The sequence below is a fragment of the Amblyomma maculatum genome, chromosome 6, assembly GCF_055883805.1.
Source record: "Amblyomma maculatum isolate TAMU_Amacu chromosome 6, ASM5588380v1, whole genome shotgun sequence".
In the NCBI taxonomy this organism is placed as follows: Eukaryota; Metazoa; Arthropoda; class Arachnida; order Ixodida; family Ixodidae; genus Amblyomma; species Amblyomma maculatum.
The window spans coordinates 183,404,904-183,421,798 of record NC_139349.1 but is presented as its reverse complement, the minus strand read 5'-3'; the positions used below and the strand labels follow the sequence as shown (position 1 = coordinate 183,421,798).

Genomic DNA, 16,895 nt, shown 5'->3' with positions numbered 1-16,895 from the left:
GCACATTTTATGAATAATATGTAGTGTTGCTGCTTGTTTCTGAACAGTGCTGGGTGATTTGTTTCTTTCCAGCTGTTCAGTGCATCCACTGCCACAGCAACGGAATTTTACAGTAAGCATGACACCTGCAAGAAGCTACAGCAACATCAGACTTCACCAGGAGAATGAACATTCTCGAAGGCCAGAGCACGTCCAGCACAATGAGGCTGAACACATAGCTGTAAGGGAAATGCTTTCTCCTTTGCTTTGTTTTTGAGCCTACACATGTTTATCTTCCAGGTTTTGAAAGAGATAGCTGCTGAAAATTCATACAAAAGCTTCCAAAACAGAGACAGGCTCTTCGAATAACCTTTCTCAGCACTATTTCACTCGTTGAGAGCCTCTTGTCATCTGAGTTTTCGCTATGTATTGGTGGGAAAGTTTGGACAGGACCCTTTGGAGGTAATTAAGATTGTTACCATACTTTTGTCTTGTATCTTGTACCAGTAATAAAAATTTAATCTTCCAGAGATTCTTCGGTATCGTGCGGCATGTTGCTGGTGATGGAGGGCAGCCAACAGTCCAGCAGTCTTTGTTCATCTATCGAATGCTTTCAGTAAACACCAACCAGCAAAGCGAGCGTCAGTCAGTGAAGATAGGCCACAACTGCTTCTCAAGACCTAGAGCTCTGCTGCTAACCATGTGAGCAGTGCTATATTTCAAAAGTGCACATTAATATTGAACCTGCAGTTTTGGGCTCTCATCACAATGTTCAGCACAACCATTTTGTAGCCCTGTTGTGGATGTAGAAACCAGCTGGACGATAGTGCTCTTATAAAAACTGTTAATCAAAATTTTTATTTTGTCGAGTTTGTCGCTCTTGTAGAAGGGTCGAGTGGGGTTTTTCTGTACTCTGCTATAAATGGGCAATAATATATTATCACGCTATTAGTCTTTGAGTGCCTTCAGAGTGTGCCATGTGACTAGCTGGTGAAGGGATGTAGATAGGTAAATTACTGATGAAAGTGTAACTGAAATAAAGGTGTTGTGGATGCAAATGCAATCTACAAAAAATAGTAACCTTGCTAATCATTTTAGTAAAATTAGTACCATTTTCGAATAATGGTAGTAATAATTCTTGGACTTCTCTATAATCAGCACTGCATCATGAAAAAAAAATCCAATTTAAATTTCAGGCTGACTCCTTGGCCGTTCTTCTGGACGACGAGCTTTTCGAGCCTGGTGATTTTACACTTGATGCCCCGGTTGCCCATCACCAGAACTCCCCAAAAGAGGGTATACTGGACTAGCTCGCAGGTTATGTTGCTAAAACATTTTCAACACTGAGCTGCTCCAGTTGTGTGGAAACACTGAAAAGTGTCCAACAGAACAATTCTTGCCTGATACCTTGCAAGATCTAAAGGATATCTTCAAGTTCCCTCAAACCAGCTAATGTCTCTGCTCAAAATTGTGGAAGACCACATCGAATCATTTACAGTGGACAGAATTGCTTGTACTAATGAGAAGGTTCTGCTTGACAGCCATACTGCCTTAGCTGCTGTCAGATGTAATTCTCACTTTGTGAGCACAACAGCAGAAGTGGTGCATTTCTTCCTGAGGACACGCATTTTTTCACAAGGGAAAAGAATAAACAGATGCGGGCCACTGGGCGTGCCGTATGTCCAGCAGAAGCTGGCGTCTTAAGCTGAACAGTGAAAGAAGATACTTCACAATCATCCACTAAATTGCATTCATTGCATTTTTCGTTAACCTTACCCTGCGCCAGCTGGGGACCACACTATGCCAGTCTACTGTATATTCTGTTCACCTGAATCTCTGCTAAATTTTATTTGGTATCTACTCTTCAGTAAAACATTTTGTTCTTGTTCAGTTGCTCCTCCTGATTCCTCTGTTTATGTCTTGGTTTTTGCCTATGCATTCTTTTTTGACAAGCACACAAAAGTTTGTAGAATTATGCGCGTGCCGATGTAACTGTTGTGATCACATGTCAGTATATACCTTTTTAGAAGGCACAACACTTTGTCCAACTTCACACATGCCTTGCTTTCGATGCATTCTGTTGTATTGGTTTATCCTTCATCACACTCAATGTATATGGCCTGTTTGCATAAGCTCTTTGTACTCCCGCTTTGGCTGCTAAAAGAAGGCCGCCCTAGCAGTGTTTGTTCTTCAGTTGATGCAGCTCCTTATTCTGTTTCTTCTAATTACCACTAATAATCTAAACTGCGAATTGAAATGTCTAAATCTTATCCTAACACTTTTTAGCCCCTATGTTTTGGTGTCATAACTTAGTGCCAGCACCAATTGTCATCTTCCTCTTGGGAAATTACTTCAAATGGAGACTACCTGCTAAACATTCTGTAGCACATTCTTGTTTGACTATTTTATTGTTATGGTCAGGGATTCCTGCACATGAATATTTTTTTTTATATGCCAGTGCACTGAACGTTACTCTGATTCTTGCGTAGTCAACCAAGACAGGCTGCTTTTTTTGCACTGATATACATGAATGGTCTAATGGCTTGTATTTACAAGCTCTACTCAAGACACTCTATTGTTTCCCTGCATTGCCACGTCCTGTTGCAACAGTTACATTTCACTGATCTCTAGCTACATATGTGTGCCCTCATTCTTTATGAAACTTGCGTCTTGAATATTTCATCGTATAAGCACTTAGCAACAATTTCTTTCCGCTGTATGTACAATATGCGTTGGTGTTTAAATAGATGCTTTCTGAGAAGCATTTTGCGGGTTGCTTGTTTTCAAAATTTGTACAGAAACCTGCCTAATGCCAGCTGTATAATGATATTTTCCAGTCTTTGCATATTAAACAAGGCTATTTGTTAACACCTATTTTGTAATTTTCTTTTCATTTTTGGAAGATTGATTGTCATTGTGCAAAAATATGTAGAGAATGTTTGCAGTTTTTGATGGTGCAAACATTTAAAATAACATTAAATTTTTGAACTGCGCATTATGAAGAGCTCTCGGAATAGGATGGGTGAGCGGTAAATTAGAACCTAAGAGTTTTCCAATGGCACCTACTGTGGTAATCATTGAGAGCTACCAACAATTCGTCTTAGGCATGCAAGAAAAATAAACTTCAGACACATCGAATGATGAGCCGCTGACCGCATGAGGTGTGCGGCTTACAACAGCTGCTTACAACAAAAATGCACTGTTACAACAGCTTACAAGGAGCCTACGTTGCTGAAGGTGGGACGCCAACAATTACAAACTTCAAATACAGGCTAGTTAAATATAACGATAAGGGGTATGAAATATTAGACTAACGACAACAATAAGCGCTTAGAAGACGTTAGGTTACAAAACAATTGAAAGGAAGGAGCACTGAACAAGGGTAGAGAGAGGAAGCCTCAGTTCGCAGGCCGAGCCAACGTTTCGAGGAGTGGACCTGTCTTCGTCTGGAGAAGTCCACTTGTTGAAACGTTGGCTCAACCTGTGAACTGAGGCTTCCCCCCTCTACCCTTGTTTAGTTCTCCTTCCTACCATGTAAGCCACCTTCTTCCTCTCTTTCTACCTGAATCCAAAACAATTGAAAGTGAGGCATGTAGGGAGGAAGAGAAAAAAGGGAGGTATAGAGAGAGAGGAAGCGAGTGCTTAACTGCATGCAGGGATGTCGATATCGGGTACGTCCGAAGGAGGGTAGAGCTGCAGGTAGGTCATTACGGAGCCGATTCAGTGTCGATGGCGTTGGAAGGTTCAAAAGTTTGATGTTGGCTACTCGCAGGGACTCAGAGTAACGATTGTTGACGTAGTAAGTTCTGATGGAAGTCCCAAATGCTAGCTGATCACATTCTTGCCTGAAACACGCTCACGTCCGCACGCATCGACTAGCCCAAGCGCTCTGCCTGGCCTTGTGGTTCCGCTGTCGCCGTGAACTTGTACTCTCACGGGCAGCGCCCAAAAATTATTTCCATGCAGCCTTACAATACGCATAAAGCAGTCATTCCCCTCGTCCCTGCATCCTCGGCTTTCCGGCGACGCAAGCACTGAAGGACGCTGACGAGGCCGTCTACCTATCTTCCGACGACCGGCGCCGGTTCGTCCCGGAAAGCAGGGGAAACCGTGAAGGTCCTGAATTGAGTGATAACAAAAGGAGCTCAGCTGGCTCAGCTTACATCTTACACAACGTAAACAGCGATATCTGTTTGTACACAGCTAGTAAACAGCCGTAGCGTCGAGGAGACTCTGGCTGAGGTGCAGCCGTCGCCATCAGTGCATTCCTGGAAAAACATCGCGCACACTTGCGCAGTGCAGAATCTTGTGCTATTATCCTTAAGCATTCGTTTCTTGAATTCATGACATAGGCGCAAAACAAGCGGCCGAAAAAAGCTTCAAGCAGAGATCAAAATCAACGCCACGGGATCCGTAGCAGACACGCGCCGCGGCTGTGGGCGGGCTGAAGAGAAAACGGCGGCGTTTGTTGGTTGGCAAGTACAGCGGAACACCGCGACGACATGCAGGCCGATGCGCACCCGACAGCTCCGATCTTGACGACGTGGTGGCACCGGTGACACTGTAGCCTGACATCGGCACGCCGCTAACCATAACCATAGAGCGACAAGGGCAAAAAAAGCACAGAAAATGTGTTTGCTGACGATCTGCCAACCGATATCGGGTGACGAAGATCTGTGACTGCGCCTTAGCGCAGCGATCACGCGCTACATGTTCAACACGGACTGCGGTGGCATTTTCGCTTGCGTGCTGCAAGTTTTGCGATCAGAGAGAACAGTGTGTAGGCAAGAAACAAGCAAACGGTGCTGCGGCTCGTTTAGTGGAGCCAGAGTGGAGCTATAAGTGTGCCGCAATGTTATAAATTTCATTCATAGCAGGTTCTATGCTGTGCAGTTAGTTTCACGCTTGGCGTCTGCTCCGGTGAGGCATACGCGTATATCATTAGCGTTGTCGTCTCTCGTGCAATTGCCTAATTGGGAGCACATACTTACGTCACCTAATACGACAATCACGAGACAATTTGAACCTTTAGGGGCAAATAAACCTCGAAATATGACTGTCGCCAGCAGCTCCGGAAGCGGAGGCATGCCCTTCAGTGCCCAACTGCGCCTGTAGCGGCCAGCTCTGATCCAATATGAAACTTTGGAGGGAGTTTCGTGACCAGTAAAAAAGTATGACGCAAGGTAAACTGGATGTCGTCAAGCGAGAAATGGACAGATTGAACATTGATATCTTGGGTATCAGCGAGCTCAAGTGGACCGGAATGGGAGAATTTAACTCCGAACAGAAGAATGGGCAAAGCAGTGCTAGGGTACAACCCCCAAAACGACCGAATGATTTCACTTCGGATCCAAGGTCACCCTTTCAACATAACAGTTATCCAAGTCTATGCACCGACCACTATTTTATGCGGACCTGAAATGCCTTTTAGACCGCTCTCCATCATCAGATGTCATTTTTCTCATAGGAGACTGGAATGCTAAAGTGGGGAGTGAAGAAATATCCGGAATTACAGGCAAGTTCAGTCTTGGTGAGCCAAATGAAGCTGGGCAGAGGCTAGTAGAGTTTTGTCAAGAAAACAACCTGACCATAGCGAATACTTATTTTCAACAGCACAAGAGGCGCCTGTACACATGGACTTCACCGGACGGTCCGTACAGGAATCAGATCGATTATATTTTTTGCCAGCAAAGATGGAGAAGCGCTATACAAGCAGTAAAAACAAGACCTGGGGCCGATTCTGGCACCGATCATCAGCTTATTGTTGCCAAAATTAAGCCTTGATTCAGGAAAACACAGAAAACTAGAAGGCCTTTCAGGTATGATCTGGATCAAATTCCATCAGAATATGCTGTGGAAGTGAGAAATCGATTTCAAGAATTCGTGATATAATACATGAAGTTGCTACTAAGGTAGTTCCAAAGCAAAAGAAATGCAAGAAAGCAAACTGGTTATCTGAAGAGGCTTTGCAAATAGCTGAGGAAAGGAGGATGGCAAATGTTATGGGGGAAAGAGAAAGATACAAGGCTCTCAATGCGGATTTTCAGAAAATAGCAAGGAGAGATAAGAATGCCTTCCTGAACATACATTGCCAAGCAGTTGAGGACAACAGCCAATTAAGGAACACAAGAGCTCTGTATAAGACAATCAAAGATATCAAAGAAAGCTTCTGTGCTAAGCTGGGCGTGATAAAGGACAAACGAGGCAAGGACCTCACTGAAGCCTCAGAGATAAAGAAGAGGTGGCAGGAATACACAGAAGAACTGCACAAGAAGGACCTGAATGTGCAAACCCAACATAAGACGGTTGTGATTACTGATCTCGAGCCGGGCATCCTGAAGAGTGAAGTTGAATGGGCCTTAGCCAGCCTTGCTAAGAACAAAGCTAGCGGAATTGATGGCATTCCAGCTGAGTTGCTTCAAAACCTCAACCATGACGCTGTTAACATTCTGCATACACTATGTCAGAAGATTTGGACAACCCTGCAGTGGCCACAGGATTGGAGGAGGTCAGTTTACATCTCCATTCCAAAGAAAGGCAGTGCCAAAGATTGTTCCAACTACCGCACGATCGCGCTTATTTCGCATGCTAGCAAGGTAATGTTGAAAATCCTCCAAGGTAGGCTGCAGCAGTATGTGGATCGGGAGCTTCCGGATGTGCAAGCTGGGTTTCGCAAGAGCACAGGAACTAGAGACCAAATTGCCAACCTTCGCTGGACCATGGAAAAAGCAAGAGAGTTCCAGAAACCCATCTACTTCTGCTTTAATTGATTATGCAAAAGCGTTTGACTGCGTTGATCACAGCAGATTGCGGCAAGCTCTCCAAGAGATGGGAGTTCCAATTCACCTCATCTGTCTCCTCAAGAACCTGTATGAAGGGCAAGAGGCCACAGTCAGAACTGGACATGGTCTTACTGATTGGTTTCCGAATGAGAAAGGAGTGAGGCAAGGCTGCATACTGTCGCCCTGCCTATTTAACCTATATGCAGAGTGCATCATGAGGAAGGCCGGTCTGGACGAGTCTTCAGCTGGAGTGAAGATTGCTGGAAAATGTATCAACAACTTTAGATATGCAAATGATACCACTTTAATGGCAGAAAGTGAAGTGGAACGCAAGAGATTTCAGATGCGCGTACAAGAAGAGAGTGAGAAGTTTGGGCTTAAACTGAACATTAAAAAGACAAAGATCATGGCGTCTTGCCGTATCAACAAGTCCTGGAGCATCAAGGGACAAGAAGTGGAAGCTGTGATAGATTTTCTCTTCTGGAGCTCCAAGATTACCCCGGAAGGAGACGCAGCCATGAAATTAGGAGACGCTTGCTTCTGGGAAAGAGAGCCATGGTTAACCTTGACCGTCTAGTAAAGAAGAGAGACATTAGTCTGCCAACCAAGATCCGTATAACTCGTGCTATGGTCTGTCCAGTTGTGATGTATGGATGCGAGGGTTGGACTCTGATGAGGGCTGACCGCCGAAGAATTGACGCGTTTGAATTGTGGTGCTGGCGAAGACTCTTGAGAGTTCCTTGGACTGCCAGAAGATCAAATCAGTCAATATTGTCAACCATAAACCCTGACTGCTCATTGGAGGGTCAAATTCTAAAGTTAAAGCTCAGCTACTCTGGTCATCTGATGAGAAGAGAGAAGTCGCTGGAGAAAGATTTGATGTTGGAAAAGGTTGAGGGTCACCGGAGAAGGGGGTAGGCAGCGAACGCGATGGTTAGATGGCATCCTCGAGGCACTGCAGATGAAGTTATGTGATGTTAGGAAGATAGTGAGAGACCGGAAAACGTGGCGTGACATGGTCCATAGGGTCACGAAGAGTCGGACCCGACTGAACGACTGAACTGAACAGAAAAAAGTGTTGAGGGACTCTGGCAACATCAAAGGCTGAAAGAAAGTTGCAACAAGATTCAATGTAAACATGCTCTTCATTACACCAAGTAAGCTCTCGAAAATTTGTCCAATGATGGTGAAAAAGAAGTCATACTGTGCTATCAAACAACAACTACCCGGTGAACTACCAAGGTAGTTTACAGTAGTTCACTCACTGTAACCATAGGACACTGTTTTAATGAGAGCCAAGGAGCACTACGGTAGAGGATGCATCTTGGCGCTCACTGCAGACACTGTAAATGTAAATCCATTTTTCCAAAAGTTTCTTGGGTTGAAAGAGATTGAAAGAGGTTATTGAGGCGTATCACATTAGAAAAGCATCTCATCATTGTTTCCGCATGACAATGAAATGGTTTTTTTGGACAAACACATTTGACTACTACATAGCGGTAATGGTGCTGTACTTAAGCATGGGTTTTTCCAAATAAAATTTAGTTGGAAGTGCAGCATTCATCCTGTTGTGCATATTTCTTCTTGTCCTCGTTTTTTCAAGCTGCAAATGTTTTACAAGATGGATCAATACCAACTGGCCCAAACATTGGTGTTGATCTTGATTTTTATAGCCCTGAAGAAACACCGCAGAAAGAGAGACAGAAAAGGACAAAAGAATGTGTCTCTCTTCCTGTGGTGTTTCTTCAGCGCTATAAAAATCAAGATCATGTACCAACTAACCCGTCAAAGTTGCTGAACTCAAATCATAGTTCGAAAAGTCGACCCATGACTGCTTGATTCATCCAAAAATTCACACCCGAAAGGACTGAATCGCACAACTGATGCCATTTACTTCATGTGGCCTCACACAAAGTCGACACCCTTTTTCACAACGAGAGCTGCCAGGACGCCTAAAACCAAACTTTTTCCTGCGCCACCGCCTGCCAAGAAAAACGTAAACCCAAAAGTTTAGTTACAAATGTATTGACTAGATAGTGGTATGTGTTCCAATATTCGAAATTATGAGCTTGATGGCGCGCACAAAATCGGTGAATTTTTAGACTTTCCTATGGAGTGGTCTGGAAAGAGTAAATTAATGCAAAAGCATTGCGAGCTTATCACGCCTCCAGGAGGATTTGCCCGACACTACCTTAGTGGACCTCAGCCATACTAAGGCACATGTGTACGGCATTTTTACCTAGGTTAAGTGAAGGAGCAGAGCAGATGGGACTTGATGACGATGACAATGTCCACTAGATAGCGCAAGAGTGTGTTGCAGTTTTAAATGAGGCCGGGGAAGCTGATCTGTCCTTTCTTTTGCCGTGGGTTCTAAACCCAGTTGCAGCAATGCTTTCCTCCATTCCACGCCACTCATGAGCATTCTCTGCTCTCGACAACGCTCACATGCGCATTCTCTTGCTATCACATGATAATCATTAAAAGATGCTATTACAAATTCCTTGACGTGCAATCCAGCTTTTTTGGGGGGCCCGATATACATTGTAATTCACTTATAACAACACCAGATATAACGATGTGTCACTTGTAACAATCGAATTCCTGGGATTTATCCCATCTTACCATTGCCCCTATGTAAAAATCAACCATATATAGCGATCGATTATTAGAGGCATATTGGATAGCTTGCTGGCCGCCTGGAAAATGTTTAGCTCCAATACTTGTCTAAATGTTTGATAAAAAAATAAGATGCTAAAAAAAGAATGATTAAAGCTCAACATAGGTGCCGAAAATGGAGTGGCGTGGAAAAATTCACAAGGGGAACTGCACGCGGTTAGGAAATGAGCGCTATCATCGTCATCGCAATTGCTGTCTCTCGCCACACAAAGGGTGCGGCCGTATCGCCATTGCCAGATTGTGCACCCGTGGAAAATGGCGCCGACTGAGATGACAGGTGTAGCTCTCGACGTCAAACAGTAGATTCATCGGGACTTCCAACGGTGTTTTAAGGCTGGAAATCCACAAAAAAATATGGGCAATCTACGATTCTAGTAAAAGGAAAGATTCACAGCACGAAAATATAGACACACAGGACAGGCGCTATTTGCTAGCGCTGTGAATCTTTCCTTTTATGAGTAATGCACCAACTAGCCCAGCAATTAGTTTTACTCGACTACGATTCTAATGACCGTTGCTGACGGGTTTCATGCTTGCAAAAGGACTGCCACAAGCATACGTGCTACTCACAGCAAACTGTAAAGCTTCAGCTGCCGCTCAAGAGAGTGCGATTTCTGACTAAGCATGCTTAAGTTACTTGATGGCTATTTATGTATACTGCAATAAAGTGCTTAGTGCTCTTTACGATTAGTCACACTGTTCGACCCAATTCACTTATCGCTAGTAAGTAGGCAAGCCTACATGCATGGGAAAATATATATAACTTTTCCAGTTCTCAACATCGTTACAAGACTCCTTCCCATGCATCGTTGCAGGCGAGGATTATGGCACAGTTAGATGGTACCCTGTGAAGGACAAAGTTGTTGGTTTTAATGTGTTTATGCTAAAGTGGGGCACCTTTCTTTGAATCAGCAGAGAAAATATTCTGCATGAAGCAGGACAGAAATACTTACTGAATCATTTCTGAGGGGAAACAAAAAGAGGGCCTTTGTGTGAAACAAGTTGACAGATTTCAGCTTCACACACTGAATTTGATATCGATTCGATATTGATACACTTATAGCATGCATTAATTTACGCAGCTATTAATAACAGGAGCCCCTCTCACTCAATTTTTGGGATTCAAACTGAACAAGCATCGCATTATAATATGCAATAACAAACTCATTGGTATCATGTGAAGGACAAAAGGGAGTCCATCCCACAGACGATGAGTGCACTCACCCAGATGGAGGCCCCTTCATCACAGCTGGGGGGCCGCTTACGCTTGGACGAGTCTTCTGCCTGGCCCAGCACCGGTGGGTACACAAACCCACTGTCGCCCTTAAGGGGCGTCGCAGGGATGCTGCACTGCTGAGTCTCCACCGGGTAGCAGGACTTGAGGTGTGTGGGCACCATAGAGTTTCGCCGGTACAGCTCGCTGTAGCGGCCCATTGGGTCCTCCTCTGGGGGCTTCAGGTCAGCAAGGTTAGTCTCGGAGAAGACGTCTTGCTCCTCATCACAGGAAAAGCGACTCTCTGCGCAGAGTGTTTATGCCATTTGCTGCAGCTTTGGTACAACCTAACTTGCAATGAATTTTACACACACATGAGTGCAAAAGCAGAAGTGACGTTTCACGCAAAACTATAGTGCAGAGCGTGGGAGGCATTGCTTTGCAGTTTGTTTGCCACATAATCTTGGCAATCATCTGAGACAACACTGCTATACAGCACCCACATTTGCATAAACTAAATAACCAGGTGAGCACATCATTCTGGATCAATTTTCAGATTTCAAGTTGAATGTTCTCAGTCATCAGTGATCCAAGGTTATGAAAATAGCCGACTCTGAATCTCATCCTCGGGGCCTGATAATAAGTTGAAACTTTTTAAAGAAATAAATGTGCGGTCACTTTACCAAAAATTTTCAGCAGCCTCTTGAATGTGGTGAACTGAGAAGGTGGTCCTTTTATACAAATCAGGAAAGGAGCCCATTTCCATGATTCATAGCTGCACAACATGGCTGGTCTCAATGCAACAAGGCCTCATTCTTCAGAGAATACGCCATGACGACTGAACGCTAACCAAGGCAACAATTAAGGGTCCACACAAGGGTCTCCCACATTAGTCTCATTTGTTGAGCTTAATTAAGCTACTACAGTCGCCGATCGTTTATTTCCAACTCGGCGGGAGATGGTCCGAGTAATCTAACAGTCGGAAAAATCAGTGAGGTGGAAAAAATCGCTTTTCTGTGAAAAATCAGCTTTACAAATCCCGAACTTTGCCGCTCCCCAAGTTTCTTTTATAAGTCAATAACAGGGAATTATCGCATAGCACGATCCGCTACTATGATCAGCTTCCAAGCGCCACCCGTGTGCCGTGCCAGTGCGATCTGATATGGTGGACACGGCCACCAATGCAGGGATGCTGACTGAAGCATGTACTCGCACAAAGTGGTCACCACATGCACAGTGGTGCCCCGCAGGAGCGGATCGTGCTGTGACCACTGTAATACTCCAGTTGGAATATCTCTGCCTGTCCACGACACTTCAAGTGAAGCGCAGGTCATGCCGCGCAAAGAGGTATAATCGCAATAGCATTCAGTGTCCGTTTCCATGGTTAACGACAGTACCAAAGACTGCGAGGTGACAGGAAAAGCGTTACTATAAACAAATGTTTATTATGGTTCAGTGCATATATATGCGCTTCAGTATCACAAGAGGAAAGAAGGTAAAAGAAACTAGTACAAATTCACATGCTACCTATGCTAAGAAATTGGTTTTTGTTAGAGCCACAGACAGTTTGCTGACGCATTCATCCCCTGGCCATGCTATCAGCGCTATAATCTCCCTAGTCAGACCAGTGCGGTGGCGATACAAAACAATTGTTTGGTCGAACAAAGGTCACACTTTTTACAATGGGCAGCGAACTATGGCAATGTTGCTGACTTCATTAGATTGCTCGTGCAGCCAGACGTTCGGGCATCTACCAGTTTGGCCAATATACCGTCTACCACATGCAAACGGGTCTTTGTACACAACTTCCTTCTGGCAAGGTACCAAGGGTGCATGCCAGTTTTCGCGTATGCATGAGACAATGTAGCTTACAAAGGCTCATAAGCTTCTTTAGCACTGTAAACAAATTAAGATAGTGCCAGAACCCATGCACGTAGGGGAGCACAGCTATCTTGTTCATCATCATCATCATCATCATCAGCCTGATTATACCCACTGCAGGGCGAAGGCCTCTCCCATATTTCTCCACTTAACCCGGTTCTGTGCTAGCTGCATCCACTTGACCCCTGCGAACTTCTTAATCTCATCCGCCCACCTAACTTTCTGCCGCCCCCTGCTACGCTTTCCTTCCCTTGGAATCCAGTTTGTTACCCTCAGCGACCATCGGTTATCCTCTCTTCGCCCTACATGTCCTGCCCATGTCCATTTCTTCTTCTTAATTTCCACTAGAATGTCGGTAACTTGAGTTATTTCTCTGACCCACTCTGCACGCTTTCTATCTCTTAATGTTACCCCTACCATTTTTCGTTCCATAGCCCTCTGGGTTGTCCTCAACTTAAGTAGAACTCTCTTGGTTAGCCTCCACGTTTCAGCCCCATAGGTGAGTACAGGCAAGATGCAACTGTTGTATACTTTCCTCTTGAGCGATACCGGTAAGCTGCTAGTCATAATCTGCGAGTGCTTGCCAAATGCGCACCATCCCAATCTTATTCTTCTTGTTATTTCCTTTTCATGGTCCGGATCTGCGGTTACTACCTGTCCTAAGTAGACATATTCGCCTACTACTTCCAGTATTTCGCTACCTAATGTAAACTGCTGTTCCTTCCCGAGGCTGTTGAACATTACCTTAGTCTTCTGCATATTGATTTTCAAGCCTACCTTTCTACTTTTTCTATCTAGGTCATCAATCATTATTTGCAGTTCATCCCCCGAGTTGCTTAGCAAGGCAATGTCATCAGCAAATCGCAAATCGCTATCTTGTTATCTTGTATTTATTTTTCTTTTCTCCTATTGTCTGCTGTCTGCTCGTCACTCAGGCTGGCCTCAGATTTCCGTTTGCGAGGCAAGGCCTCAGAGCCAGAAACGGTCACATGCCTAGGGTAACCTCCAAACGAGCCATCTGCGATCACAGACTCTCTTCAATGATTTGTTGGAATGACTTGCTTATTGCACTCGACAAGAAGGACAGCACGATATTCTTCTTAACTATCTTGGAGTGTGACAAACTGTACAGCAGGGGAAGCTTGTTGGCCCTTGGCTCGTACACCCAACACGATTGATTTTTAAAATACAACTGCAAATTTGAAAACCTAATGCCTTTCTGCTCAGGCGATTCAGTGGTGAATGTGAGCGGTTTAAAACATGCATAAGCAAAGGCTAATATCCGCGAGACAAAAGGGTCTCCGAGAGCAAAAAACTCGTCCAAATGACTGCTGACAAACGGAAGATGAAAAAGCAAGTAGCATGCACGAAGAAACATCAAACTAAGTTCACGGAATGCAAGGAAAATGTCGTGTACAGGATTCCAATCAGTTGCGGGCTCCAGTACATCGGACAAACTGGAAGATGTTTCAATGAGAGGGTGAGAGAACACAGACTATGCGTACGCAACAAATCGGGTACTAACCTTGCCGAACATTGTAAAGCTTGTAAAACAGATCCAAATAACGCATGTTATCCGCTCTTAGATAGCACAGATTTCTTTTTTTTTTTTTAAGATCAGCCAAAGAAAAAACTGAGCGCGAAGTCATGGAGGCATACTTCATTAGAAAGGCCGGTCAGGACTGCGTCAGCGTACCTTCTATCAACCTTCTTGAAAGCGAACTTGAATTCCTTGATGGCCACATGTAGGTGTTATTACCCTTTTTGCTTCATTACCCCAAGCAACCGGGTGCTGACTGATATGAAACGAGTTATCGTCTGTGGAATTTCTTTTATTCCTTCCCGGTTTCTGGTGTGTTTTACTCTCTTGATTTTCTCATTCTTCATAACTGTTCTTCCACTCGCCCATCCTGATTATTCTTGTTTAGCACTTCAATGTTTTAGCGGGGAGCCTTCTACACTCCCGAGTCTGATTTTAGTTTTGACTCTGCTTTTGCTTCCCATGGATCGTCTGCTTTAGCTTATGACTCCGCTTTTGCTTCGCACGTTTCATATTGTCACGGACAACAGGGCTAGACGTGACTAAGACGACGGGACGAAGCTGAACCAGCAGGCAAAGTTCTGCGCATAGCACGCGAGACAACTTCGGCGTCCTTTTCTTCCAGCTGCCACCTGAGAACATCAGGGACACCAGGTGGCATTACTCCCCCTCCTAAAAAAAACGAACGCACAGACTGGGCACGAGCGATGGGCGATGCAAGTCAGTACAGAAAACGAATATAAAACGGAGGCGGTGCCCTACACAACTAAACGAGTGCATAGTACATTGCACATTACTGCGTGAAATACGGTTTCATGCGGACAACGTGCACCACCTCGGAGCGTGGTTGCCGACGCGAGGTCTGCACAGTACCCGCTGGAAGGACTTCGTATGTCACTCCTGTGATACGGCACAGAACCTTGTAAGGTCCAAAGTATCGCGACATCAGTTTTTCAGACAAGCCAAGCCGGCGCACCGGTGTCCACACCCAAACTTGCTCTCCTGGTTGGTATGCGACGTGTAGATGACGGAGGTTGTAGCGACGCGTATCCTTTCCCTGCTGTTGCTGAATGTGGATGCGGGCAAGTTGACGTGCTTCCTCGGCGCGCTGAGCAAACTGCTCAGCGTTTGGGATGAGAGGATTATCCGTGCAGCACGGAAGCATGGCATCTAACATCGTCTGAACGTCGCGTCCAGAGAGCAGGCGAAATGGCGTAAAACGCGTAGTCTCTTGGATGGCAGTGTTGTAGGCATATGTGACGTACGGGAGAATCTCGTCCCAGGTCTTGTGCTGCGAGTCTATGTACATTGCAATCATGTCGATGATCGTTTTATTGAGTCTCTCCGTGAGGCCATTCGTCTGTGGGTGATAAGCAGTGGTTTTGCGATGGCTCGTGTGACTCAGCAAAAATACGTCGTGCATAAGTTGTGCCGTAAACGCCATGCCTCGATCGGTGATTACTTGAGATGGTGCGCCATGGCGCAACACGATCTGCTGCATAAAAAACTGGGCAATCTCAGATGACGTGCCACGCTTCACCGCCTTGGTTTCAGCATATTGTGTGAGATAGTCGGTCGCGACTATAATCCACTTGTTACCGACCGATGTCAGCGGAAATGGGCCCAGTAGGTCGATGCCGATTTGGTCAAACGGTGTTCGGGGAGGCGCAATAGGTTGGAGCAAACCCGCTGGCTTGAGAGGTGGCGCCTTTCGACGTTGGCACTCACGACAGCCTCTGACGTAGCGATGAACGGCGTCAGCGAGTTTAGGCCAATAATAAGCTTGACGAACTCGGGCGAGTGTGCGTGCAAAGCCCAAGTGACCAGAGGTGGGCTCATCATGGCAAGCAAAAAGGATATCGGCACGGAGGTCGGCTGGCACTACGAGGAGGAACGCTCGGTCAACAGTGCTGGAGTTCTGTTTGTATAGAACGCCATTCCGGACACAGAAAGCAGACAGGTTCCGAGCAAATTGCCGAGGGATGTCAGCAGCGCGACCCTGCAGATGGTCAATGACAGGTCGAAGGTCCGGGTCAGCTCGCTGTCGGGTCATTATGTCTGAAGCATTCATCAGTCCAAGAAAACCGCTCTCATCGTCCGTGCTCTCATCGACTAAACCGACGGGTGCGCGCGACAGCATCTTCGTGCTTCTGGCCAGATTTATACACAATGGTGTACTCAAATTCTTGGAGGCGAAGACTCCATCGTGCTAGGCGCCCCGATGGGTCGCGGAGGTTAGCCAGCCAGCACAAGGAATGATGATCGGTGACAACTTTAAACTGGCGGCCGTAGAGGTAAGGCCTAAATTTCATGGTTGCCCACACAACCGCAAGGCATTCCTTTTCCGTAGTGGAGTAGTTTGTCTCGGCGTGGGAGAGCGTGCGGCTGGCATACGCTATTACCTTTTCGACGCCAGCTTGGTGTTGAACGAGTACAGCGCCAAGGCCGATATTGCTGGCGTCGGTGTGGACTTCAGTGTCAGCGTCTTCATGAAAGTGCGCAAGAACAGGGCTTGTTTGCAGTCGGCTGCACAGCTCCGCAAAAGCCTCTTGTTGCTCGGCGTCCCACACGAACTGTGTATCATCGCGCGTGAGGCGAGTCAGGGGGGCGGCAACTTTAGAAAAATCGGCGATGAAGCGGCGGTAGTACGTGCAGAGACCCAGGAAGCGTTTCAAACTTCTCTTGTTTGCAGGAACGGGAAATCTGGCGACAGCAGAAGTCTTGTCGGGGTCTGGCCTAACGCCTGCGGCACTCACAAGGTGACCAAGAAACTTCAACTCTTTGTAGCCAAAGTGGCACTTCTCGGGCTTGAGCGTCAAGTCAG

The 16,895-nt window shown here is 45.7% G+C and overlaps 1 protein-coding gene and 1 pseudogene across 5 annotated transcripts in view; one reads left to right on the top strand and one right to left on the bottom strand.

Moving 5' to 3' along the window:
* Positions 1-16,895, bottom strand: part of LOC146187532 (uncharacterized) — a 291,822-nt gene that overhangs the window by 46,431 nt on the left and 228,496 nt on the right. For 3 of the 4 annotated variants that reach the window (XM_084607738.1, XM_084607740.1, XM_084607741.1), the window contains one exon: positions 10,662-10,954. In XM_084607738.1, coding sequence (XP_084463864.1) covers positions 10,662-10,954 — 293 coding nt within the window. Of the gene's footprint in view, positions 1-8,260; positions 9,772-10,661; positions 10,955-16,895 lie in introns of those variants that run through there. The other variant, XM_084607739.1, reaches the window with a different exon arrangement.
* On the top strand, positions 119-2,294 carry LOC146187533 (uncharacterized; annotated as a pseudogene). The gene is made up of 4 exons (XR_014707948.1): positions 119-220; positions 312-441; positions 509-681; positions 1,176-2,294. The product of XR_014707948.1 is annotated as an uncharacterized LOC146187533 (transcript).